General features: G+C 49.5%; 1 protein-coding gene across 3 annotated transcripts in view; it reads left to right on the forward strand.

Annotated features, from left to right (window-relative positions):
* Positions 1-998: 998 nt before the first annotated feature.
* Positions 999-26,373, forward strand: part of LOC142820461 (suppressor of tumorigenicity 14 protein homolog) — a 50,193-nt gene continuing 24,818 nt past the window's right edge. Inside the window, exons 1-5 of one of the 3 annotated variants that reach the window (XM_075909308.1) lie at positions 999-1,441; positions 22,174-22,333; positions 23,089-23,216; positions 23,773-23,843; positions 25,190-25,350. In XM_075909308.1, coding sequence (XP_075765423.1) covers positions 1,343-1,441; positions 22,174-22,333; positions 23,089-23,216; positions 23,773-23,843; positions 25,190-25,350 — 619 coding nt within the window. In that variant the 5' untranslated portion in view covers positions 999-1,342. Of the gene's footprint in view, positions 1,442-17,780; positions 17,898-20,203; positions 20,514-22,173; positions 22,334-23,088; positions 23,217-23,772; positions 23,844-25,189; positions 25,351-26,373 lie in introns of those variants that run through there. The other 2 variants (XM_075909310.1, XM_075909309.1) reach the window with 2 other exon arrangements.

Genomic DNA, 26,373 nt, shown 5'->3' on the forward strand with positions numbered 1-26,373 from the left:
GGCAGTGGATAGAGTTTCAATATAAATAGGCCCCAGACATAATTTTAAAATCTGGCTCCAGATCAGAGTTTCCCCAAAGTTTTGGAGTATTTGGAGAGATTCAGTCAATCCCACTGCACCCACCTGTTGTTAAGCCGTAACCTCTGACTATATGGACACAGCATAGTTTGAGGACCTTAACTCTGAACATCATGGCTTCGGCTCTCAGTTCATGCTTTTGTATTTAATGACCTCCTTTAATTCATTCATTTTTAAGAGACCCAAAAAAGAGGTGCTGAAGGCATTTGGATCCCTGAAACTGTTACCAAGTAAATGCCTTCCCTCAGCTCATCAGAGTTTAGCTGCACACAAAAGGGGTACTGCTTTAACAATTCCATTATTGTTAAACTGTACAACCTCCCTATTGTGGCTGCAGTGATATGAAGCTGTTTTATGCTGGCACAGCTCTTCTCGTACATGAAGGGGAGTCAGCTAAACAAGTCTAATTGGGGGTTTTCTCCTTTTTGCTCCACTCATCTGAAGAAATGGGTGCAATGAGTCTGGTTTAAAAAGTTACTCCTTACCAAAATAAGTGACACTGGTACAAAACACACTTGTGTGAGAGAGATCCACATATCCCCAGATTTGATAGGGTTTTGCGGAAGGTGGAAATAAAGTTTTTTCTGATGCTTTGATTTACTAGCTGGCTGGGTTCCTTTCTCATGCATAGGTGTTTACTTCTATGCTGCTGAAGGGGGTTGGTGTGTTCCTATACATCTAATTAATTGAGTAGCCAAGAACTTTTCTAGTTCTTGACAATCAATTATCTGCACCACTCCCCACCAGCGTGTGTGGTACCCCACAAGGCACTACTAGCTCCACGTGTGCCACAGGGATAGAGGCGCCAGCAGCAAGTCTGCAAGAGAAGGGAGCTGCGAAATGAGCCTTTCGCAGGGGCAGGGCCTCTCCAGCGGCTTTCACCTGCTGCCAGGAGGAAGGCGAGAGAGGGGAGGGGCCAAGGCGAGATAATCTCGTGTGATCGCAGAGAGAGAGACCTGGCCACACCTTGAAACTACCTGAGCCCAAGGGGGAGAGGAAAACTCCAGACAAACAAGGCAGGGAGGCGAAAAGGGGAACGACGGCCCAGGGCCCCAGTGGTGGGGTGATCACAGGGGAAGGAAATACCCAAACCGCGGCCTCTCCGCTACTGGCCGCACCCGGCCTGCGAGTTTCAGTGACACCGATCGGCCCTGGGCCCTGGGCAACGAGGCCCGCAGGACGGACTTTGAACGCGGCACTAACTGCGCTGGGACCGAAAACTTCCACGAGTTTGGGGTCAACGTCACCCCCGTCTCCCGGGAGCATGCGGAGCTCTCGGCTCTCCGGAGAGAGAGACACGAACGAGTATCTGCCCTCCCCGGGAGCCGCGGACCCAGGGCTGAAGTACAACACTAGGAGAGAGGTGAGTCCGGGGCGGGCAGGCTCGTTCCAAGGGCGCCTGCTCCCCCGCGCAGCCAGCGTCCTGGGGGTTGTCTGAGCAGTGACTCGGCGCCACTGCTCCCCCGGCTGGCGGGGCGAGCGAGCCGCGACTAGGACTGGGAGGAGGGGCGGGAACTGGCGGTCGCTATTGCAGAGTGACCGGCTGGCGGGGCGAGCGAGCCGCGACTAGGACTGGGAGGAGGGGCGGGAAGTGGCGGTCGCTATTGCAGAGTGACCGGCTGGCGGGGCGAGCGAGCCGCCACTAGGACTGGGAGGAGGGGCGGGAACTGGCGGTCGCTATTGCAGAGTGACTGGCTGGCGGGGCGAGCGAGCCGCGACTAGGACTGGGAGGAGGGGCGGGAACTGGCGGTCGCTATTGCAGAGTGACTGGCTGGCGGGGCGAGCGAGCCGCGACTAGGACTGGGAGGAGGGGCGGGAAGTGGCGGTCGCTATTGCAGAGTGACCGGCTGGCGGGGCGAGCGAGCCGCGACTAGGACTGGGAGGAGGGGCGGGAACTGGCGGTCGCTATTGCAGAGTGACTGGCTGGCGGGGCGAGCGAGCCGCGACTAGGACTGGGAGGAGGGGCGGGAACTGGCGGTCGCTATTGCAGAGTGACTGGCTGGCGGGGCGAGCGAGCCGCGACTAGGACTGGGAGGAGGGGCGGGAAGTGGCGGTCGCTATTGCAGAGTGACTGGCTGGCGGGGCGAGCGAGCCGCGACTAGGACTGGGAGGAGGGGCGGGAAGTGGCGGTCGCTATTGCAGAGTGACTGGCTGGCGGGCTTTGAGTGCTCTGCTCCGCCCGTGCCCGGGAGAGAAGCTGTCGCTTTTCACAGCAACACAATTGCTGCCCGTTTTTGGTCAGGGAGGCGGCGTGAGGAGGACTCGCAGGACAGTGTTGGAGGGCTGGTGGTGCTGACGGTGCCTCCTGGCTGCGTTAGCAGCTGGTGGATTGTGCTGTCTCGAGACTTCGTCTGAGTGAGATGGCAAGGCCTAAGTCCATGTAACCCTTCTAGGCTTCTTGGGCAGCTTGTTCAGAGGTGGTCAGGGCTCCAGCCAGCAGCCTCAATCACAGCTCGTTGTAGGAAAGATTGTGTTCATGAGCAAAACTTGGTGGCCTTGCCTCTTGTGGGAACTGTATGGCTTGTCCAACCCAGAGCTGAGGATGCTCTTCACCAGAATAATCCTCATGGGCCAGCAGCATGCAGGCATCTGGCTGGTAGCACAATTCCAGTCTCTCCATTCCAATGAACTTTGGGTTGTTTGGTGACCAATTCACTGCAGGTTTCTGCTGTGTCTGATTAGCAGCTGTTTCTGCTCCTTCAGTGTGTGACTTCAACATGGGGCTTGGTAAGGCTACTGTGCTGACAACATGCAGAGCCATAGTTAAACCTACTCTGAGCAGGACGATAGACCCAAGCAGACACTTGGACTCGGAAACATTACAGCCAGAAGGACCATCATGATCATCTTGTCTGACCCTTGTGCATATTGCGGGTGAGGCTCTGTGGCCTGCACACTCCTGAATTCTGGCTGAATCACTGGCGTTCTCAGATCATAATTTGAATCCACCATTGACTCTAGTTCAAACCTGCAGGAGACCCATGTCCCATGTTGCAGAGGTAGGTGAGACCCTTCCTGTGGTCTCCCCCAATCTAGCTTGGGGTGGGGGATTCCTTCCTGACTCCAAATATGGCTTTCAAAACTCATGAACCAAACTATTTGAGACCTTTGCTATGCAAAGGCAAATTGCTCTGTTTATGGCTGGAAATGACTAGGCAGTGTTGTGAATTGTATTGAAGTGAATGCATAGATTGTATTGGACCAAATTTTCACAAATACAGTAAAACTCCAATTGTCCGGCATCCAGTGGTACGGCACTCCTGATAGTCCAGCACCAACTGGAACCCAGAAGTGCTCCGGACAATTGAAGCTGCTGTGAGCCACATGGGCGCTCACGGCTGGAAAAGGGAAGGGGGGAAGAGGATTATACCCCTGTGACGGGTCTGCCAGGACCCACACTGTGACCGGGTGGGGGGTGGGTGGGGAACGGCTCAGAGAGGGGCGAACCCTCCGCCATTTTGCAGGAAGGCAGGGCAAGCCCCGTGCCGCTGCCGAGAGTTTCCGGGAGGGGAGCGGGCTCCTCGGACTGCAGTAGTTATTGTTGAGCAGAGGAGTGAGGGGTGGCGCTGCGGGATCAACCTGGCAGCACCCCAGCTGCTCTGCTCTGCAGCTTCCCCAAGTCCGCTGCTCCTCGGTTTCAGCAGCGGCAGCAGTGGACTTGGGGAAGCGGCGGGGCGGAGCAGCTGAGGGGCTTCCGAATTGGTCCTGCAGCACTGCTCCTCACTCCCCTGCTCGGCGATAACTGCTGCAGTCTTCTCCCGCCTCCCTGCAAAATGGCAGAGGGTTTGCCCCTTGCCGTGCCATTCCCTGCCCACCCCCTGGATGCAGTGCGGGTCCCAGAAGACCCGTCATAACCCCCCGCCAGAGTACCTCCCGATACTACGGCATATCTGATAATCTGGCACCACCTAGGTCCCAAAGGTGCCAGATTATCGGAAGTCAACTGTACTACTTGGTATTCAACCAGATCTGGGAAGTGCACGATTTTCATCCATTGAAGGGTTATAGAGACATATATTCACTGGCCTTTTGAGTGAAGTCTTGTCCAATAATATGAGATCAAGAAAATCAAGCGGAGACAAGTAGCTAATATGAAGACAACAGGATGGTTCAACCAACACACACATTTGCCCTCCCTCTTCTTTGTAGGCACGGAAAAGTTTGTGACTGAAAGAAGGTGTGCGTTTGCCAATGGTGTTGGCTGGTAGCAATCCAAGGTGTGTTAGGCTGTGCTTTCAAGGTAAAGAGTAGTCTATTCAGCAAAGAGATTAGGGGATAATGAAGGCACAAACTAGATCTTTTGGGGGTAGGACTAGTTTTAGTTAACAAAGCTCCATGCTGATTAACTCTGGCTCTATATTGCAAAGCTCACTTTTGTCAAAGATCACTGTGAAAAAAGTACACAGGAGTGATACAGGAAGGAAACTTAAAATGCAGATACCCAAAGGATCTTTTTCATCCAGGAAACTCTAAATCCTGAGTCCTTTCAGTACTAGTCTGACAAATTGTGTGCCTACTAGCCTTTGGCTACAGAGAAAATGTTTGTCCAACAGGAGCAGTTGGTTTTGGTGTTACCATGCCTATCTGCTTCAGAATCATGATCCCTTCTTGCCATTAGCATAAAAATTATAAATGGTAAACGTTTTTGAGAGAGAGATCTTTCTGTTTTTTCAAAACTTTAGGGTTCCCTTTCAAGCTTATCTCTGCAATAAGGGGGTCTTCTAATAGGTGGTCTGAATCACAGAATCCTAGAAATAGAAGGGATCATGAGATGTCTTCAAATTCAGCCCCCGTGCAGTGATGCAGCACCAAGTATACCTGGATCTTCCCTGACTGGTGTGTCCATCCTGTCCTTGGAAATCTCCAGTGATGGGGATTCCACATCCTCTCTTGGAAGCCTGTTCCAGAGTCTAGCTACCCTTGTAATTACACAGTTGTTCCTAACATTTAAACTAAATCTTCCTTGCTGCAGATTAAGCTTGTTACTTTGTGTCTTACTTTCCCTGGATGCAGATAAAAATTGATTATGGTACTTTTTATAACAGTCCTTAATGTAGTTGAAGACTGTTATCAGGTGTCTCCTTAGCTCTCCGTTCTCAAGAATAAATGTGCCTGATTTTTTTTTAACTGTTCCTTGTAGATCAGGTTTCCTAAACATGACCTATCTCATGATCCCTTCCATGTCTAGGATTCTGTGACTCAAACCTGTCCTTTGGGCTCTCCAGTTTGTCCTCATCTTCCCTACTGTGGCACCCAGAGTGGACACAGTCTATGTGGGGCCTTACCAGTACTAAGTAGAGTAATAATTACCTCCTATATCTTATATACAATGCTCCTATTAGCACATCCCAGAATATTTAGCTTTGTTGCCACTGCATCACATTGTTGGCTCAGACTCAATTTGTGATCCACAGATCCTTTTCATCAGGATGAACACATTGCCAGCTATTCCACATTTTGTGGCTGTGCATTTGGTTTTTCCTTCCTCGTTGTCGTACTTGTCACTTCACTTTTTTGAATTTCATCTTGCTTCATCAATGCTCCAATTGGCCAGTCTTTTTTGAATTCTGATCCAGTTTCCCAAAATGCCTGCAACACTGATGCCGCCTGCAAATTTTCTAACTCCCTCTCCATTATACAAACTGTTAATAAAAAATGTTGAGTAGTAGCAGATGCAGGGCAGACCTCTGAGGGACCCCGTGAGATGCACCCTCCCAGTTTGACTGCAAACGATTGGTAACAATTTGTTTGGAAAGCCATCAGTTGTGTACCCATACAATAGTAACCTCATCTAGACTCCATTTCTCTAATTTGCATATGAGAATGTCATTGTGGGTCTGTGTCAAAAACCTTGCTAAAATGAAGCTGTATCACATCTGTTGCTTCCCTGGCCAGTTACCCCAAGAAAGAAGGAAATTGATTTGGCTTGGGTGATTGTTCTAGGGATGTATCAAGTCATTACAAAATGTAACCATGAACACTGCTAAAATCCTAGTGGTTACAAGGTTACACGGGCTATGGACTCTTCAGTGTAAAGCTTAAATACAGCCTTTATACTGCAGAGCCCACAATGCAGCCAGCTCCTTGGGAATGGGGTGAGCAGCCAATGAGCCAGCGTGTAACTAATGCGCAGGGGTCTCCAACCTTTTAAAGCACAAGATCGCTTTTTGAATTTAATTGCAATCCAGGATCTTCCTCAAACACCTCTGCCCCACCTCCTTCCTTACCCCTTCTCCGAGGCCTTGCCCCATCTCACTCAGTCCTCCCTCCCTCCCCCATTCTCCCTCCCTTTCACCCGGCAAGGACAGAGGATTGGGGCACAAGTTCTGGTCTTAGGCTAAGAGATTTGGAATGTGAGAGGGGCACTGAGCTGAACCTGGGGCAGGAGCTTGGGGTGCAGGAAGGGGTTCATGACTGGGGCAGGGGATCAGATTTGGCTCCAGCTGGACACTGCTTATCTCAGGTGGCTCCTGGGTGCAGTGGGGCTAACACAGGCTCACCCCTGCCTTGTGACCCTGCACTATTCCCAAGAGCAGCCAGCAAACCCCCTGCATCCCAAGCCCTGTTGTGCCACCCTCCGTTCTGTGAAGATACAATACAGGCAGTCCCCGGGTTACGTACAAGATAGGGACTGTGGGTTTGTTCTTAAGTTGAATTTGTATGTAAGTCGGAACTGGTACATATTGTAGGGGAAACTCTAGCCAAACATTTCTCCAGAGCTCAGTTTTGTTCTCCCTCACCTCACTTCCCTCAGTCCTTTATTCTCAAGCTGAGCTGTCTGCTGAGAAAAGCCGCTCTGTGTCTCCCTGGTCTGCTGGGGAAGGAGGGGGGCGCTAGCTTCGCGTCTCCCTGGTCTGCTGGGGGAGGAGGGGGGCGCTAGCTTCGCGTCTCCCTGGTCTGCTGGGGGGAGGGAGGGGCGCTAGCTTCGCGTCTCCCTGGTCTGCTGGGGGGAAGCAGCTAGTGCGGGGTTGCCTCACCCCGTTAGTAAGTAGGGATCCGATGTAAGTCGGATCCCTGTAACCCGGGGACTGCCTGTACAGGGTAGGAGCATCAATACATCAGTGCCCCCTCCTATCTTTTCCCTGCTCTGTACTATAGCAGGAGGCTCCCAGGGAGGGGCAGCTCCAAGGCAAAGGGCAGGAGATTTGCAGCAGTGGGGGGAGGGACAGCTGACGTGCTGCCCTTGATATCCTCTTGGCCAAACCCATCAGGATCACCTGTCAGAGGCTCTAGCATCTACCAGTAGATCCCAGTCTAATGGTTGGTGACCACTGCTGTAATGGAAACCAATAAACTGATGCTTATTAGTTAACTGTGTAACCAGTTACACTTTTACATTCCTAATTTGTACTTGATAAATCTGTATTGGCTAGAGTTATAATTCTATTCTCCTCTAGGTCAGTGGTCCCCAAGCTGCTTTTTTTTTGGTTTATTTGTGAGTGATACCTCTCCTCCTTCCCCACCCTCCCTCAAGAGCCATGGCCAGGAGGCAGTAGCAGAAGTTGGAGGGAAGTGGAGCAGAGTGGGATAGGATGGTGCTGTCTGCCTGCCCCCTATGAGTGTTGCCCTAGGTCAGGCACCACTGTGTCTCTGCCCCCCCCCCCCCCGAACATTCTGTTGGCCCCACAGCTTGGGGACTTGCAGATTGATTGATAGTTTCTTTTAGTATCTTTCTAGGTTCCAGGAGTTAGGCTGGCTGGATTATAATCCCCCCCCCCCCCCTCCATCCCCTTTAAGGATAGAGCAGAGAGTATCTGCTAAATTACCTGCCTTGAGGGGTTATTCTTTTTTTAATGACAAATTCTTGGGGGATGACACCAGATTGACTCAACTGTGTCCTTGGTGCTAGCCTGCTACAAATGATAATGGAGACTTTGCTATTGCTCTGAAAGCTACCATTTGAGCTAGTTCTATTGGGAACAGATTTCTTAAGTGTAAATCTCTGACAGCTGGTACAGATGGCACAAGGATAGAAATTCTATCTATTCTCTCTGGGTTGGTGTCTGATGCAAAGTGCTTGCATCAATCTTCTGCTGTTTGTATTAATGGATCTGAACTGGAACCTGGATACTTCCCTTTTAAAAAAAAATCTCTTTGGCAAAGTCTAGCCCTGACCTTCATTACTCATGGAGACCATTTCTAGGGATTGAATTGTTCTTTGTTTGGCAGTGCAAATGATCTGAACACCTAATCCGGATTGGCTGCTGTGTACATCTGTTGCCTTTTGTTACTGGTTAAATAGCATCCAGTGATTAATGGGGGAATATCATGAACATATTCTATCTTGGGGTGGGGTGGGGCACAACCAAGATTTATATTTATGCTTAAGAACTCGTAGAGGGTGCTTAGTGCGGGTCTCAACCAGGATGCTGCTGGTGCCCCCAGAAGCTTACATGAGAGCAGCATTTCCCAATTTTATTTGGCCACGGAACCTTTGGGGGGAAACTGGCCAATCCTCCCCCAAAAAAGTGAAAAAACTGTCAGCAAAGTAAATAAATAAATACAAACATGAGGGAAAACTGGTTGACCATTTGGAAAACACTACACTGTGTGCACCCTTTTAAAAAAGGCTCTCCTCCAACACTGCTGTACAAATATATTCCAACACAACTGTACAAACATATATTTGTACAGCAGTGTTGGAGAGCCTTTTTAAAAGGGTGCACACAAGTGTCTGGGCCTGCTGCAGACTTAGAGGTGTAAATTTGAGTTTTAAAGTTAAGGGCATTTCACTGAGTTAGATTGGAATCAGGATCATAAAGTGACCTTTTAATCTAAAGCATGTTGAAGCCTTATGCGAAGTTCTAATCACATGGCTAATGCAGCCACATCTGGGGTGCAGGGCCACAGCTAGCTGGCATGAAGCATGCTTACCAAAGACAGTTGAGTAGGTAAACCTGGCCTGGAGCACGAAAGCAAATCTTTAATGTCTATGCAGCACAGACTGAGCCCTTACCTTTGAAGTCTCTTCCATGAAAATCCTCCATGATGGGACGCAGTTTCTCATCTGACTCGGAAGGGCAATAAGGATGAACTGGCCATGTGGGGAAAAAGCAGCATCTAGGCATGGCACACTTGGTTCTTCTTACCAGATTTATACTTGTAGTGATTCTTACTATTCTATTTCCCCCTTTGCCAGGAAGGACAAGGATGCGCTCTCTTGTGTCCTGCAGTTAATTCCTTCCTTCAGTTAATCTCCATTTTATAAACTAATTGCCTTAACAAGGATTTGAGAAGGAAGAAAAAGTGTGACTGTCCTGAGGCTGTTAAGTTTCAGGTGTCCTATCTTCAAATGTGTTTGTTCTTATCAAAAGCCTATTCTAGCCCTGCATGAAAAGGACAGTAGATAACCTCTTGTGTTATCCTTTGATAACAGCAGACACAGTTTATGAAGGACCTGGGTGCTACCCTGTTATTGAGCTGGTAGTTTGCTCTGTGCTAACAGCTGTTAGGTTTGGGTTCTGTAAAAGGAAACTGACCTCCTTTCTAGAGCCCTGCAGATCCATGGGTATCTGCTTTATATCCATGGATCATTTTTGCAGATACAAATTTTGTACCTAGAACCCTGAAAATTTGTGGATATCCACTTCATATCTGATGGTGCAGATAGCCACAAATCATTTTTGCAGATGTGGCTGCAGATACCAATTTTGTACCTGTGCAGGGCTCTACCCATTTCACTCCCATAACCCCTGCTATAATGTACAGGTATCAGGACAATTCAGGGGGTGGTAGCCACTAGAGAAGCTGCTGGTGGCCGCAATTTGAGAAAGATAGTATTAAAGTCAATATGGGAACACTAGTGCTTGTGTGTGTGAAATTTAGACCATTTTAAGTTATTCGCCCATTTTGCACATGTAAATTTTGTTAGCTTTTGAATTTTTATCAAGTCTAGGGATATGTAGTGCATTTCTTGAAGCCATATAGTTGTCTGAGAATTTTTGTTCTTAAAAATGATAAAGCTGAGATGCTAGCCTCTGTAGTTACCAAGAAAAGCTTGAAAATGTGTCCTTAAAGGCTCAAAAACCAGAGAGTAAATAATACATTGGGGAAGGAGGTTATTACATTGGTTTGTTTTAAATGTCATGATTTCGGGGAGTCTCACTCGTGAAGTTGTTTTTTGTGGGACTGACTATTTTTTAAGCAGAACTCTCTGATTTCAAAGGCGAATTCTGAAAACTCACTTTGGGATGCAATCCAATGTGACTTAACCACTATTATTGTTATAATGTACAATATTAAATCTCATTGTAATGTTTTTCTGATTTCGACTGTAAAGCTGCAGGATAAGGTTTTTGTGCTGGGCCATGAAAACCAGATACACTGATTTCACTTTAATAGAACCATAGAACTGGAAGAGACCTCAGAAGGTCATCAAGTCCAGCACCCTGCTTTAGGCAGGACCAATCCCAACTAAATCAACCCGGCCAGGGCTTTGTCAAGCCGAGACTTAAATACCTCTAAGGATGGAGACTCCACTACTTCCCTAGGTAACCCATTCCAGTGCTTCACTACTCTCCTAGTGAAATAGTTTTTCCTAATATCCAACCTGGACCTCTCCCACCACAACTTGAGACCATTGCTCCTTGTTCTGCCATCTGTAACTACTGAGAACAGCCTCTCTCCATCCTCTTTGGAACCTCCCTTCAGGAAGTTGAAGGCTGCTATCATATCCCGCCTCACTCTTCACATCTGGAGACTAAACAGACCCAACTCCCTCAGCCTCTCCTCATAGGTCATGTGCTCCAGCCCCCTAAACATTTTGGTTGCCCTCCACTGGACCCTCTCCAATGCGGCCACATCCTTTTTGTAGTGGGGAGCCCTGAACTGGACACAATACTGCAGATGGGACCTCACCAGTGCCGAATAAAGGGGAATAATGACATCTCTGGATCTGCTGGCAATGCTCCTCTTAATGCAACCTAATATGCCATTAGCCTTCTTGGCTACAAGGGCACACTGTTGACTCATATCCAGCTTCTCATCCACTGTAACCCCCAGGTCCTTTTCTGCAGAACTATTACTTAGCTGGTTGGTCCCCGGCCTGTATCAATGCTTGGGATTCTTCCATCCCAAGTGCAGGATTCTGCACTTGTCCTTGTTGAACCTCATCAGATTTCTTGTGGCCCAATCCTCCAATTTGTCTAGGTCACTCTGGACCCTATTGCTGCCCTCCAGCGTATCTACCTCTCCCCCTAGCTTAGTGCCATCCGCAAACTTGCTAAGGGTGCAGATGAAATCCGTTCTTTCTTCTGGGAGGAAGATACACATGGCACACGCTGTGCAGGTAACAACAGCGGACCCATCACCATCCATCGCTGCTGTCCTGGAGAAGGGATTTAAAAAGAAAGGCAAGAGAACCTCCCGCCCTTCCCAACTCCCTCTCTAAACTCCGTTAGCACTCACCTGTTCGCAAGCTCCTTGATCACTTGCCCGCTGCCTTATAAAGCTCTGGAGTGCCTGAAAGCCCCTCCCCCTACCAAGGCTCAGCCAATCAGCAGAAACTTCTAGAATTCAAACTTTAATTAGAAGCCAACAGTTTCCACCTGCCAATCACAGGCAATCACACCCCCTACCAATCATAGCCAATCACAGCATAAACTCCATGAAGGAGAGAGGGAGGGGGCGTGGAAAAGCCTCACTCTCAAACACAGGGGAAAAAAAACAAAACCAAAAAACCACACATCAACCCTCACTCACAAACACAAGCTCAACACACAGTAATAAAGCCTCAATAACAACACACGCTTCCCTCAAGAGTCCTGTATCTGCTTCTCCTTTACCTGGAGAACTCCCTCTCTAAACTCCCTGTTAGCACTCACATGTTCGCAAGTGCACAGGTGCAGGGCTACTCAACATGCGGCCCACAGCCCATTTGCTGGTGGCCCGTGGTGCAGTTTGGGTTTACATGGGACTCAACACACAGCCTGCGGGTGGGATCCTGTGAACATGATTTCCACTGGAAACATGCTCCACAACAGTGAGCATCTCCCAGGTGAAAGGCGCAAGCGGACAAGCTGGCTGAAACTAGGGTTGCCAGATGGTTTCAACACTGGACACACTTGACATTACATCTTATTTAGAAAATACCAGACATTTATATTTTCTCATTTATATTTTCTCAATTTGTTTCCTGAACAGAAAGCTCTAATACTGGACTGTGCGGTTCAAAACCGGACACTTGGCAACCCTACCTCGAACAAACGGGTACAGGATGTTGGCGTTTCTAGCCCCTAGGGAGCAGGTTTCCGGAGTGCTGGGGGCATTGTGTGAAGAAGCTATTTGCATATATATTTTCACGTACATGCAACCACACTTAAGTTGCAGCCCTCAGCTCGTGCTGTGAGTATCATTGTGGCCCCTGGGACCTCCAAAGTTAAGTAGCCCTGCTTCAGTGGTTAGTTACTGACTAATCACTTCGCTTCCGGGCTCTGGGATGTAGCACTATAAGTGCACCTGTATAGGCTGCAGAGGATGAGCTATTTCAAAGGGATTGGGCTGCCTATTTCTCCTTCAAATGAATATGACTAGTTTAACTTGAAAATCATGCCCTTACTGGACCAAAAAGCCTGTTTCTGTTAGAATTGCTGACTCTGTGTGGGAGAAACCTTAGAGATAAAAATGCAGCTGTTACTCGACAAGTTATGGGAAGTTTCTTACTGCACATTTTGACCTGGTTGTCTAAAGTCTAATTCCTAGTAAAAACCAGGAGAGTGTTGCCATTGACTTCACTTGGAGCAGCACCAGACATTTGTGTTTCAAACACGGGCTTGGCCCTCATTTGTCTGGATGCGAGTCTTTTTGGAAATACTGTCTCTTGAGCATGTGTGTTAATTGGGAATTCAAGTGTGATCTGTTTCTTTAGTGGCTTGGCACATCCCAAGCCTGCCTGGGTTGGATGGCTAAGCGTTGAATGATGCAATGCTATTTTTGCCCCTTCTGACACCTGCCCCCGGTCAGGTCTGTATTACAGACTTCTGTCGGACCTTGATATGTTGGCGTGGGGTATGAGGAGATGCAATCCCCGACCGACATAGCTGTACCAGCCAAAGTCCTTAGTGCAGACACCATTGTACTGTCAGTTGTGCAGTTTGGCTTATACGAGCTGCATCCTCACTAGGAAAGCTTTGCCATTATCGCATACTAGCACAGCTGTGCCACCAAGACCTTCCAAGTGTAGATCTGGTTCTAGGCTGAATATCTGGTGTTAATTTTACCAACTGTTTTTAAACAGGAGTGATGTGGGTGCAGGCCCTTGGAGTCACTGGCTGAGAACTGGAGTTTAGAATTGAAAGCCTTATTTAGTAGATAACACACATCTTTCTTGAACAAATGGTCCTGAATCAGATGCCAGCTCCACTCCAGCAGTGCTGCTTGGTTAGGTGAGACCTGCCTTCTCCAGAGCTTTCAGCCAGGCCTCTGCCTTTCCACTCCTGATATGTGCTGGGCTCTCTCCTTGTCCAAACACCCTTGCCTTAGGGCAGGGCTGGTCAATACGTAGCCCACGGCGCATTTGTTTGCGGCCCGCGGTGCAGTTTGGGTTTACACGGGGCTCAACACCTGGTCTGCGGATGGGAGTCAAAACAAAAAGGAGTCAATATAATCTGTTGAAATGTGTTTTAAAAGTTAAAAATTCTTGGACTGTCATTGCTCATTAAAAGTGGTGGGTGGAAATTGGGGGGTAACTATTGCATTTTATTAATATCAGCAGAACTGACTTAAATGGAGCCTGTGTGTTGTGTAGTCTGGCCTTAATCTTTGCATTCATGTTCATCAGTGTAAAAGAAGCTGTTTGCATGTATATGCATAAGTTGCAGCCCTTGGCATGTGCTGAGAGTAACATTTCCCCCCCCCCCCCCCCCCCCCCCCCCCGGGCTTCCAAAGTCAGGTAGCCCTGCTTTAGGGGCGCTCTCGCTACATGCATTGCTAGCACCTCAGATGCTTGCAGCCATGTTCCTTGTAAACTGAGCATTAGTGCAGCCACTCAGGAGACATTCAAATGCCACCCAGCTGATTAGCAGAGTGCCAACAGCTAGGTTTTGTATCTACTGTATCTCCTGGCCTTTTGCCAGCGTGGATCTCATGTCTGTCCTCAGGCCTCTCTGCCTCCCTTGGGACATCACCAGCCACGTAGCTGGCCCTTATCAGAACTTTGGTGGGTGCTCTGCTGTGGTGCCGGGTTCATGGCTTGGAAATGCCATGTTCAGCTCCAGCTTGGGATTGGGGAAGAGGGACTTGTATAAAAATCCATATTCATTTAACTTCTCCTGTTCATGTTGTAAGAAGAGCTGGGGGAGGGGTGGCACGCAAAGACATGTCTCCTCCCCAAGTGTGGAGTCAGGGGGTGTCAGGAGCAGGTCCCCTACCAGCCTGGCATCACACACTAGGCAGCTGAATAGGTTATTGCATGTGTAGTGTCTATTCTTACTGTTGCTATGTCACATGGCCTAGCTGCTCAGAATTGTACAGGAACAGCTGGCTAGGACTCGCTGAGCCTTCCTTTCCTCAAACAGCCCTCTACCCACCTCAGCTAAAGAGAGTCCCCATTAGCTGCTGGCAGTATAGGGCTAATGTCACATAGTTGAGCACTTCTAATGCCATCCAGCAGAGGGCAGTGATGTGTGCAAACAAATGAGCCAGTTCATTTCCCAAACCTTGTGTAGGGGTGGGGCAGGGGGATCGTGTTTAAATCCCATTTGCTGTTAGGTCAGGTATTTGTCAAATTGTAGCAGCGTGTTGGCCCTAACATTGAGCAGTGGCTGCTTGCTCTGTGAGCATTCAACTGCGCTGCATACCCACCCATGGGTGGCCTGGCAGCTAGAGAGCTGATGCCTCTGATCTTGTACTTATCTGAGTCACCATAGAAAAAAAGCCTCATTCTCGAAATACAGCCTGAGTGGGGCATCCCGCTAACTCCCTGCCTGCCTGCGAGGGCGTCTCCTTTTCAATAAAACCTTCCTAGTTCCAGGACCTACCCCCTCTCCCTGCTGTCCAGGCTTGCGCAGCGTGAGTCACCGCTGGCTGCCCCTGAAGTTCTGGTTTTTCTAGACAGGCGACAATTCCTGTCTAAAAATACCTTGAGCAGCCAGATCTGGGAGAGGCTCGCTACTAAGGGAACCACATTCCTCCTCCTTGGTGCCTCATTTTACCAGCAATTGAATAGTTGTGCCGGGGGGAAGGGGAAAGCCCCTACCCTGCTGATGTTTCAGACCACAGCATGGTCCAGCACCCATCTCTGCTAGGGTGCACAGGGAATCGCATTTCCCTGCTTTCGGGTGTCTGAATGTAACTGCAAAGCTGGCTGGGCTTTCCTGGATGAGAATAGTGGCCAAGACAGCTGATGCAGCAGGTTGGTCTTGAGAGCTGGTTTCTCCAAAGAGAAACAGAGAGGGTCTTCAATCACTATTACAAACCGTTTACACTCCAATCCCTTTCCAAAGTGTGTGAGTCCCCTAATCTCCCACTTGGCCTTGGGGAAGCCTAAGCACAGAAGAAATGATTTGCCCAAAGCCACGGAGGGAGCTGATCAACCAAGACATAGAACCCAGGAGTCCTGACTGCTTTAATCACTAGGAGAGGGGGGCTGGAAGCCAGGAGGTTTTGACTCTGTCATATGTGCTGTAGTCAGTGGAGTTTACTCCAATCTCATAGTGCCCTGGGAACTCTACCACCAGAACCCTCTGCATTCCTGGGCCCCGTCAGAGACTCATTTCCTTCATTCTGAAGTTAGCACCAGGGAGAGGAATAAGCTACGTGAAAACTTTGTGGGAAAGTTCCCATAGAGATGGCGGGACTCTCCCTACTGGCACACCTCTTCTAGTCTAGACTAGGCAGGCCTCTAGAAACCTTGCAATGCAAATATGATTTATCTGGAAAGTGTTAACGTGATGGGCCTTAGAGGGGAAAAAGGGAAGATGAAATATACAGTAAGGAACAGTCTTTTGAGAATTTTAATCAGAGATGAGCCTTTTCCATCTCTGTCATCTAGCAGTTGTCTTCACATCTATCCTGTGTTCAGGAAAGGCTGGTTCTGACTAGTGGTGTTCCCAGGGACGGTGGTCAGCACTCTGAATGGGTTACTCCAGAATGAAGAGCAGGATTGGAAATGGCAATGCCAGCTGGGAAGGTGGTCCCCCAAAGAGCTCAGAATGCAATCTGCATAGTTTGAATCCAAATTTCTTCAGGGTTTGGGACGGGGGAGGGTGTCTTCAGATAAAGGGGGTTGACTTGATCCAAGGCCTGCTGGGAGATGAGGTGAGACTCCCTAATTCACACCAAGACATGCGACATATAACCACCCCTGACATCTGGTTTTTCAATGACCTCTAATGTGTTAATATTCCTACAGTAGTAGGAGGATGTAAAGTACTAACAAAGTATTTTTAACTATCACATTGCACTAGTGTTAGTCTGCAATCAGATTTACATTTAGACTGGGGTGTTAGAGAGTGTGACAAAGAAGGGAGGTGGGTCAATGTGAGAAGTTGGAGGCGCTGGAATCATTGATGCCCAAAAGCCCTGTTTTTGCAGCTATAGAGTCCATATGTCCACTACTATGGAATTGTGTGAATCTTTGGGGTCTGGCACACTGAGTCCTTCTCCTCCCACAATTTTTCAGTTTGGCCTCCAAACCAAAAAAAGCAGTGATTCTCTCAGCTGTAATTTTGGGTGTTTAGTATTATTGACACCACCATTAGCATATACGAAGAAAGCTAGCATGATACCAGTATGATTTTCCTTGTTACAAAATCTGTTTTTCAGGGAAAGGAAAAATTGGGTTAGAAGACTTGGCTTGTGAGGGCTTTTTTTTGGGGGGGGGGGGGGCTAACTTGCTTTGATCTTGTTGAAATTTAATTTTGTGTGACCTCTTCCTTCCTGTTGAGGTAACGGAAAAGGAGGAGAAATTGTAGTTTTCTGCCTCCACAAAGAGGCCTGAAGCACCAAGTATGGATTAAAATGACAAATAGCCTTATGTCAGGGAAGTGGTGTGAAGGGTGAATAGGGCTTGGTGCCTTGCCAGGCTGCCCAGAAATTGACATGACACCCCACCAATGGCAGACCAATCCATCTATAGCGTGTCTAGCAGAATGTTCCCAGTCCTGTTAAAAGCTGAGTTGTCAGGTAGCATCGAGAAATCAGATCAAATGAAACCAGCCCACAGATTGCACAATAGCTACAGCGGACTTCTGACCATAAGCAGAGAGAGCTATAAAGCCAAGATTGGAACAGGAGAATCTGCTTCCAGTGCCTGAACTGAATGTACTTGGGGGGGGGGGGGGGGGGGGGCTAAAATCCTTCCATTGAGCATTCATTGCATGGGAGCTGGTGAAAGTGCCCCATCACAGTGTCTATAACATGAGGCACAGAAGTGCAAGCTGCTTCACCCCTGCCTTACCATTACATAAAAACAGCCAGACTGAGTCAGACCAAAGGTCCATCTAGCTCAGTATTCTGTCCTCTGACAGTGCCTGATTCCTTGTTCTGTTCACTCCCTCTGGGCATTTAAAATTGGGAAACACTGGTCTAGAGCAACAATGGGCAAGATATGGTGCATGGGTCAGATCTGGCCCCACAAGCCTTTTAATGCAGCCTCCCCCTCAAAGCGACTGGCTGCTCCTGTGGCTGTGTGCTGCAAGGGGAAGTGGGAGAGGCTTTGCACGCTGTTCCCACCCCTAGCCATAGGAGCTGAGCAATTTTGCTGGAGGCGGGGTTAGCATGCCACGCTTCCCCGCAGCACAGAGCCATGAAACAAAGCGGTCTGTGGCTGCTGGCAGGCAGGGAAGCCTGCTTGAGAGTGCTGCTGGCTAGGAGCTGCTTAGGTAAGCGTCTCCTGGCCAGAGCATGCCTCTGGCACCCCACCTGCTCCTGCACCCCAACTCCCTGCCATCCCTGCTACATCCCTCCCCCGGGCTAGAATCCTCTTCTGCAACCAAACCCCCTCCTGGACCCTGCACCTCAACTTCCTGCTTCTAGTCACTACCCCCTACTTCACTCAAACTTCCTCTGAGACCCCATACCCTCTCCTGCACCCCAGTCCCCTATCCCAAGCTCTCTTGCATCTGACCTCCATCACAGACCCCACACCCCCTCCATAGAAAAGTGTGGTCCTTAACCATTTACAAATCTTGGAGTGGCCTCCCCATCAAAAATTAATACCCACCCCAATCTAGACTGCAGGGCTAAGGCTTAGATCTCTTGCCATGCCCTCTGGAGTGTGCAGGCTTGGGTAGAGATCAGTATATAACAGGGAACACAGCAAGAGTAAAACCAGGCTCCTCCTTGCTTCAGTGGCTCAGCGTATGGAGTGGGTGCAACCTCCGCTTGACCTGGGGCTGAGGAGAAAGCGAAGCGAGATGCAGGACATAGCCCATGCCCACTTGTTCCTCTCTGTCCCCCTCTTTCTGTAATCTCAGAAGGAAATTCACAGGCTGTTTCAGGGCCCTTTGGTGGCCTGGCTGAGTTACTTCCTGCAGGTGCGTGGGTGAGACGAGCTGGAGGCAGGGAGTGTGAGAGTGAAACGCTCTGTGTATTACTGAAACTCTCCTGGTATGTGACACCAAGTTCAGCAACGCCTCTCTGCAGCCTTTCAGTTTCTGTCTATTCATGCTGCAGCTGAGTCAGGCCCCAGAGGTCTTCCATGTACAGGAACCTTTCTGCTCCTTGACCCTGCTCTGGCGTGCATCTGTGTGGCATTCCTTTGGCATGTGTGAACCCAAGAATGATTCAGCTGGTTTGCTGAGCTACTGTGGGGTGGGTTGCTCAAAGACTTGGCTTAAATGTAGGCTGAAAAAATTCATAGCTTAACTCTTGGTGTCCTCTTCTTGGGTAGGAGATCCCTGTATGAATATCTATCGGCAAATGGCAGAAACAGTGATGTCTAATGACTGGCACTGGGAGGGCTCAAATCACAGCCTTGCTATTGCCTGACAAGTCACATTGCCCCTCAGTGCCTTGGTTTCCCCAGCTAAGAGAGGGTGCAATATGCTAGCAAATTTTGCTACTACTAGTGCTCTTCTATTCTGCATCTGCTGCTATACATTCCTAGTGTCCCTGATAACCAGCTATGAATAACTAGCATCTGTCCTCTGGTCTCTTGTCTCTCTCATCCAGTTTTGTTTGGGGCTTGTTCATCCCCATGCAGCTCTGTGCGCATTGGAGGCGGCAGGCTGAAGAGTTGTGCCTGGAACTTGAAGCAGGAAGTGGTGAGGTTTGGGATAGTCCTTAATGCCCATGGGGGTTTGTTTTGCCATCTCAGTCAGGCCCCGGCGGAAGCTCTGTCTTCTGCACAGGCTGGTGGTGATTTTATGTGCAGGCTGGAAGCCGGAATGGAGACAGGATGAGAGTGCTCTGACTTCCTGCTATTACAGTGCAGCCTGCTCATATGGACAGAGCTCAAGGAACCACTCCGGCTCCATATGGCACCCACGCCCTAATGGAGTATCTGTCTACTGTGGTTCTGTGCTCTCGATTAGTGCGCTCCTTTGTGCTCTCCCAGCATCCCACATGAGTTCTTGTTGGAATTTATGGCATGAGTGTCTCTCTGAACCTAGAACATATTTCAAGACTGTAGTCTCTTTCAACCAAGAATTTCAAAGCACTTTACAACCATCTCTCTCAAACTCACGATGCTGTCGTGGCGATCCCATTGCCCGGTGAGTGTGAGTAACTTGCCAAAATCACTAAGAAAGCAGGTGACAAAGGCCAGGGATCCTACTCCTGGTTCCCTGTGGTAATCACTATTTTCACTTTTTTCCATCCCCCTCTGAGTGCTTTAGTGGTCACATGTATCACACCTTCTACATTTCTTTGGTCTCTCTTTGCACAACCACAGCTCCTGACTGATGGGTTCATACACTTGTTCTGGTTTCACTTTTGATTTCCTTGAATTGGCATTGGATAGACTTGAATTTTTGTGAATTCTGGAGCTTCTGCAACCCAAGAAGCACCTTGACTTTCCTGCTCCCGAGGAAGTGTTACAAGTTATTTATAGTTTGGTGCATATTGCAATATGCACCATGCTGTATGTGATGCAAGCATATTGCAAAATTGTTTTGCATAACTTCCTATTAGTTTCATTAGCTTGAAGACAAAGTTCTCATTTCTGTATATATTTTAGAACCACCTGTCTGTGTCTCTGCAAGTCCATTTGTTCAAGAACTTCTCCTAAACAGTAAGAGCTAGGACCACCAGTTTGGTATGCAGCTTCCCCTTCTCCTAACTTAAAGCAAGGTCAGGGTTTGGTTGTGCCAGGAAAATGGGAAGTGCCTGGAATAGCAGTTTTCCATAACATGGAAAGGGAAGGGGCAGAGAGGAGGGATGCGATAATGCACAGTCATGGCTGGGGGCAGTGAGCGCAGGGGACAGCTATACTGCAGAGTGACCACCCGGGGCAACCACACTAGGAAGCGAGTGCCAGCTGGGGACAGCAATGCCTGGTAAGTCTTCTAATACAGCTATAATGGAGTTAACTGCTTGATTTTCTGGCAGAGTGGATCTGATAGGGTATTCGTGTTCTCTTGGGCCCTAGTGGTTGTAGGCATATTTCAGCAAGGATCACGTCAATGTTATCCCTGCAGTGCTAGCGAGTGACCTTTTTAATGATGGGTTGTATTATTGCATGGGGGGTCCTTGAACTCTCCGCAGTAGTAGCACTGCTGCGACAAGATGGAGGATCTTGGGGAGAAAGTGCTGAGTGCAGAACAGAGCTCAGGTTTCCAGCATTGAGGTGGGCTAGGAGAGGAGGTTAAAATACACCCCCATCAGTGGTGAGGGAGCATTTTCCACAACTGCTGTGGCACTGCCCAGGGATCATTACTGAAATGAGATGTGGGGGGAAGGGTCCAAGAGAACACCGTATTGACCAGCGAGATCCAGGAATTATATTATTGTTTCCCTAGGTAGAACTGTTGGCTGTTGTAACAATTAATGCTTTGTCTGGTCTCTGTGTCAGTAAAGTTATCGACCTGTTGAAACTTCCTAATTAAAGACATTGGTTAATAAATAAATTAGAGAACAGGGTCTTCTAGTGCTTCACTGAGGCTCTGAGACAGTGGTGGACAACCTGTGGCCCATGGACCCCGTCTTCTCCCATGCACCTCTCGCACGCTGGGGCACCGGAGCCCTGTACTTCCTACTTCTCTTCCTAGCTAGGGTTGCCAGGTGTCCGGTATTCATCCAGACAGTCCGGTATTTTCACTTCCTGTCCGGTAAAAAAAAATTCAGAAAATACTGGACACCTAAGATGTCCAATATTTTCTGGTTTTTTGTTTTTTTGTTTTTTTCTTCCTCCCCCATCCAGGAGGCGAAAATCTGGGCACCTGACAATGCTACAAACACTCAGCACCTGGCCGGCCCCCAACTCCTTCAGCCCCCGCGACCCCATGCTTACCTGATTCCGCAAGGCTGCTGGCATAAAATGGCTGCTGGCAAAAGACCATGGGGAAGCAATGACTCTGAGTCTTAGTGCTCAACCGCTCCCTTGTTCCTATCCCTGCACTCAGTCTTAAAGGGGACATGCTGTTTTATGCTAAATTTTTTTCTCAACTTTGGTCCCTCCCCCCCCCCCCCCTTTTTTTTTCTTCAACAGAATTTTTTCCTGGTGGCTTTTTTTGAGGGGGAGGGGGATGGGTGTTCGGTATTTTTGTTTCAACCATCTGGCAACCCTATTCCCAGCATTTGAGTACATTAATTGCCTGATTCATGCTCCATCTGCACTACTCCTGCTCCCTTAAAGAGCCTGTGCAACTGCACACAGCTGATTCACAATGTTCCAGCTCTGGGGAGGAGCAGGCATGGAGCACAAATCAGGTGATTTGCATCATTCCAAATGTGCTGGGAAGAAGCAGGAGGAGTCGGACGTGTGCGGCTCCAATGCCCCAGGGTGCAAGAGATGCATGGGGAAGAAGAGCACTGGGGGGGCCAAGGGCCCACTCTCTGTCTTTGGTTGCCCTTCACTTTTTCTGAGGGGAACCAGGACTAGAACCCACAGCTCTAGAGTTCCACTCCTGTCCCACTGCATTCAGAAGCTCTGGCAATGGGGCGTGGTGGGCCTGTAGCAATGGGCTCTCACCCTGTGTCTTCTGCTCCCCTTCCCAGGACATGAACGGCATGGAGGAGGTGGTGGAGTTCCTCCCCACCATGAATGCCAAGAAGGTGGAGAAGCGCGGCCCAAAGCGTTGGATGGTGGTGACTGCTGTGCTGCTCATCTTCCTGCTCATCTCCCTGATGGTGGGCCTCCTGGTGTGGCACTTCAAATGTGAGTGTGGGGCGTGGCAGCCCTGGATCTGAGGGCTTTAATTACCACACCTGCTCCTAAATGAGCTGCCCAGAGATGATGTTTGCTACTTTTTGGATCCAGGGGCCCCATTGTTTCGGCCCCTGCATAAACACCAAGGAAGAATCCGTGCTTGCAATCAAAGCTGGCCACCTCTCTGCTTGGTCTGTCCAGCACAACTCAGTTGCCCTGCCTGGGAGGCAGGTGCAGCAGCCGGTCCTGCCTGGCATTCCCCTCGTTGGTGGCTCCTTGGTGACTGACTCACGAGGTACTGTGGGTGAAAATGGGGGGCCATTCCGTGGGTATCTGGCACTGGAGCATCCCAGCCCCTCCTCTTTCCTGCCTCTGGCATGCAGCATTCGAGTCTCCTCTGGGCTGCACTTTGATGCCCATGTGGCTGTATGTGACTAAACGCCTGTTGTCAGACTAGATCATCTGGTGACGTTCTGGCCATAGCTCCATAGCTCAGCATGTGGTGGTTTTCCAGTGGTTAGAGTCAGAGGCTGGCTACCAGGACTCCTGGGTTCTCTTCCCAGCTCTGCCCCTGCCCTTTGTAAGCCCTGCTTCAGAATTTGGGCCAGACCCAAGAACCTCACTTCGTAAAACCAATTCAACCCACTGATGTGCCTGGGCTGCGAATTCCTTGGTGCAGGAAATGGGGGATACTCATCTCCCAGGCTCCCTTGCTCTGACTGCCACACAGACATCCCTTCTCTTTCTGACTTGGCGTTTCCCAGATCGGAGAGCTCCCATCCAGAAGGTTTACAATGGCCACCTCGTGATTCAGAACTGGAACTTCATTGATGCCTATGAGAACTCCAGCTCCCCACAGTTTGCTGCGCTCTCCAAGAAGGTGCAGCACACGGTAAGGGACTCACTCACTCAGCTCCACTGTCTTCCACCGCAGAACTTGTCTGTGGTGCTTGGTCCTGCACTATGCCCTGCAGCCCACGTGGCGCTTTCTACCCTGATCCTTTTGCCTGGCTTCAGTAACAGGCTTCTATGTGTCCACCCAAGCTCAGGGCTGTGGAAAGGGGTCATGGCGCCAGCTGTGTAGGACCCTGTTCCTCAGGTACCAACACCCCTTCCTCTACATCCAATTGTTGAAGGATCACCTCATACTGAAGTTCCTTTCTGAGACTTTGGAAGTGCCTAAATAAGGACTCTGGAGCCTTGTGTAGGTTCCCAGGCTTGCAAACTTTGGCTGTGAGGTTAGGTGCTTTGTTTTGTGTGTGTGTGTGTGTGGTTTGTTTGCTTGCTTGCTTGCTTGCTTGCTTGCTTGCTTGCTTGTTGGTTGGTTTAAACTGACTCTGTCCTTCTAATATCCAGACCTGCTAGGAATTGAATTGCTCCTGATTTGTTTCAGTGCTTTTCTCTGTTAATGTGTGTGTCTCCCCCTCCTCCCCCCCCTTTTTTTTTAGATTGAAGAGATTTATAAAAATAACCAAGACATTGGCCCTTATCACAAGGAGACAGTCATAACAGCATTCAGGTGGGTGCAGCATCCCTAGTGTTGGGTCCTGGGAGCAGGGAGCTGGTACGCTCTAGAAATTAGGGGGGAGGTAAAAACTCACCTTTCCTAGGGTATTGAGAGACAGCCCCACCTCACTGCAGCAATACCCCTGGGCTTCCCCCATGCCTAGACAGCAGGTCTCTGGTGCAGCTGCCTTTTGTTTTAGATTGAGAGCAAGAGTGGTTGTAACCCATTGCAATAAGTCGTCTTTCTAACACATTGCTTCTCAATTGGAGGCCTCAGGAATGTAGCACCAGACAAAATGAAGGGGCATTGGTCTGTGATGGGCCTAGTTGTGGTATTGAGGGGCAGACTCTCTACGGGGTGACTCACTCTGGCAGGGCTCTTCCCGGAACACATCTTCTGGCAAAGCCATATTCATCCTGTCTGTTCAGCTCACCACCTGCCCCAGGAGCCATAGAACCAGGCTGAGCAAGAGGTGAGCTGAGCACCCTCCTTCCCTGCAGCCTCCACTCCTGGGCTCTGAATTCAGACTGGTCCAGGTGTGGAGCAGGGCGAGCAGGATGATCGGGGAATGGAGAACCTCCCTAGGAGAGGAGACACGAGGAGCGTGGTTTGCATTAACTGAACTAAAAGAGCACTCACCATAAATACAGCAGAAGCTTAAATGCCAGTGAGGAGTTATTGAAGGTGAGCACCCATACTAGCACTAGAACAAATGGCTTTAAACTGGCCATCAGCAAGTGTAGACTTGAAGTTAGAGGAAGGTTTCTAACCATTAGAGAAGCAAGTTCTGGAACAGCATCCCAAAGGGAGCAAATAAGAGAAAACAGGCTCAAGACTGAGATTGCTGGCTTTGAGGGGATGGTGGGATGGTATGTAGCCAGCCTACAACTGCTGCTGGCAAATAACACTGGCTTCTGGAGATGGGACAGGAGTTTGGGAGATGCGGAGTTACTACAGGGAATTCTCTCTCAGGTGTCTGGCTGACGGGTCTCCCTCACATACTGGTCACTGTATTTGGGATGAGGAAGGAATTTTCCTGTGGGTTAGATTGAGAAACCCTGGAGGATCTTTTTCACCTTCCTCTGCAGAGTGGGGCCTGAGTCACTTGTGTGTTTAAACTAGAGTAAATGGTGGGCTCACAGTAACTTGATTTGAGGGTGTCAATACCTCAGCCAGACACCCTCTGTTACAGGAGGGTCTGTTACAGGAGCAGTTGTGTGACTCTGGCCCGTGACGTGCAGAGGGTCATGAGGGTCCCTTCTGACCTTAAAGTCAGTGAGCCTGAGTTTTTGGATCCTGTCCCCCTATTCCCTGGCATCTGCACACTGTCAGTATCTTTTCTCCCTTTCCCCCTGCAGTGAAGGCAGTGTCATCGCCTATTACTGGTCAGAGTTCATCATCCCGGCCTACAAGGCTGAGGCCTTCGACAAGGCCATGGCTGACAAGCAGAGCCTGATCCAAACAGTGGAGTACAAGTCACGGAACCTGATGCTGCAAGTCAAATCGATTGTTGCTTTCCGTGAGTCCTGCCTCCATTGCCCTTCTCCCCAGGGTCAGGGAACAGCCATATTCCCCTGGGGATTCTAGCTCTGCAGGCTTTTTTGGGAGGTGGAAGAGATCCATGCTTAGAGGCCTGGGAGTTGTTCTGCTCTGAGCTTTGCCATAAGCTTGCTGGGAGTGGGGGGAAGCACTCTTAAATGGGAATTTATTTTTTGGCTTGAGAGCTCATGTTCCCTCGGCTGGGTGTGATGGGCCTGGGTACTGGGACTGGCTGGGACTCCCCCAACCCTAAGCAGGGTTAAACTGCATTTAATTTACTAATCGACGGAATTACCATCGGCTAGTCGATAAGGGGGGAAACTGCAGAGCCACAGTGGGGTTAGCTCTGGGAGCTAATCCTGTTGTGGCTCTATCTCTTTTAAATATATTAAGAGCTACCTGGCCCTTAATACATTTAAAAGGGTGAATCGCAGCAGGGGGACCAGGTATGAGCCAGGACAGTTGATTCCAGCTAATGTCCAGCCCCGCTCCTCCGTGCGTCTCCTTTTCAAATGTATTAAGAGCCTGGTGGTTAAGGCATGATTCCTGGCTCGTACCTGGTCCCCCCCACTATGCCTCTGCCTCCCCTGCCCTCCATGGAGATGGTGCTGGGAGGAACCAGCTCCTGTTCTCTCTCTTCCCTCCCCCCTCCCCACCATTGCTGTCTCTGATAGAGGCAGCAAGGGAGGGGGAAGCGACAAGTTGAGTCACTACTCATCTGTCTGATGAGCTTATGCTTATCAGATCGTCAACTAGTTGCTTACATCCTGAGGGCAGGCTCCAGGTTATGAAGGGGGAACCCCAGCTGGAATCAGGTGTTGCTTGCAGGGAAACCTAGCCCTTTCCCTTCTGCTGCTGGAGAGAGCTGGAGTTCCTCCTTCAGGACGAGACCTGGTGCATACATGCAGTGAAGTGCAAGGTCTCAGCGCTGAAGCATGTCACTTGGATTCTACAGCCGCCAGACCTGACCCTCACTCCTGTGATGTAAGGCACAATGCCAGAG

Source organism: Pelodiscus sinensis, chromosome 26 (genome assembly GCF_049634645.1).
Source record: "Pelodiscus sinensis isolate JC-2024 chromosome 26, ASM4963464v1, whole genome shotgun sequence".
NCBI classification, from domain to species: domain Eukaryota; kingdom Metazoa; phylum Chordata; order Testudines; family Trionychidae; genus Pelodiscus; species Pelodiscus sinensis.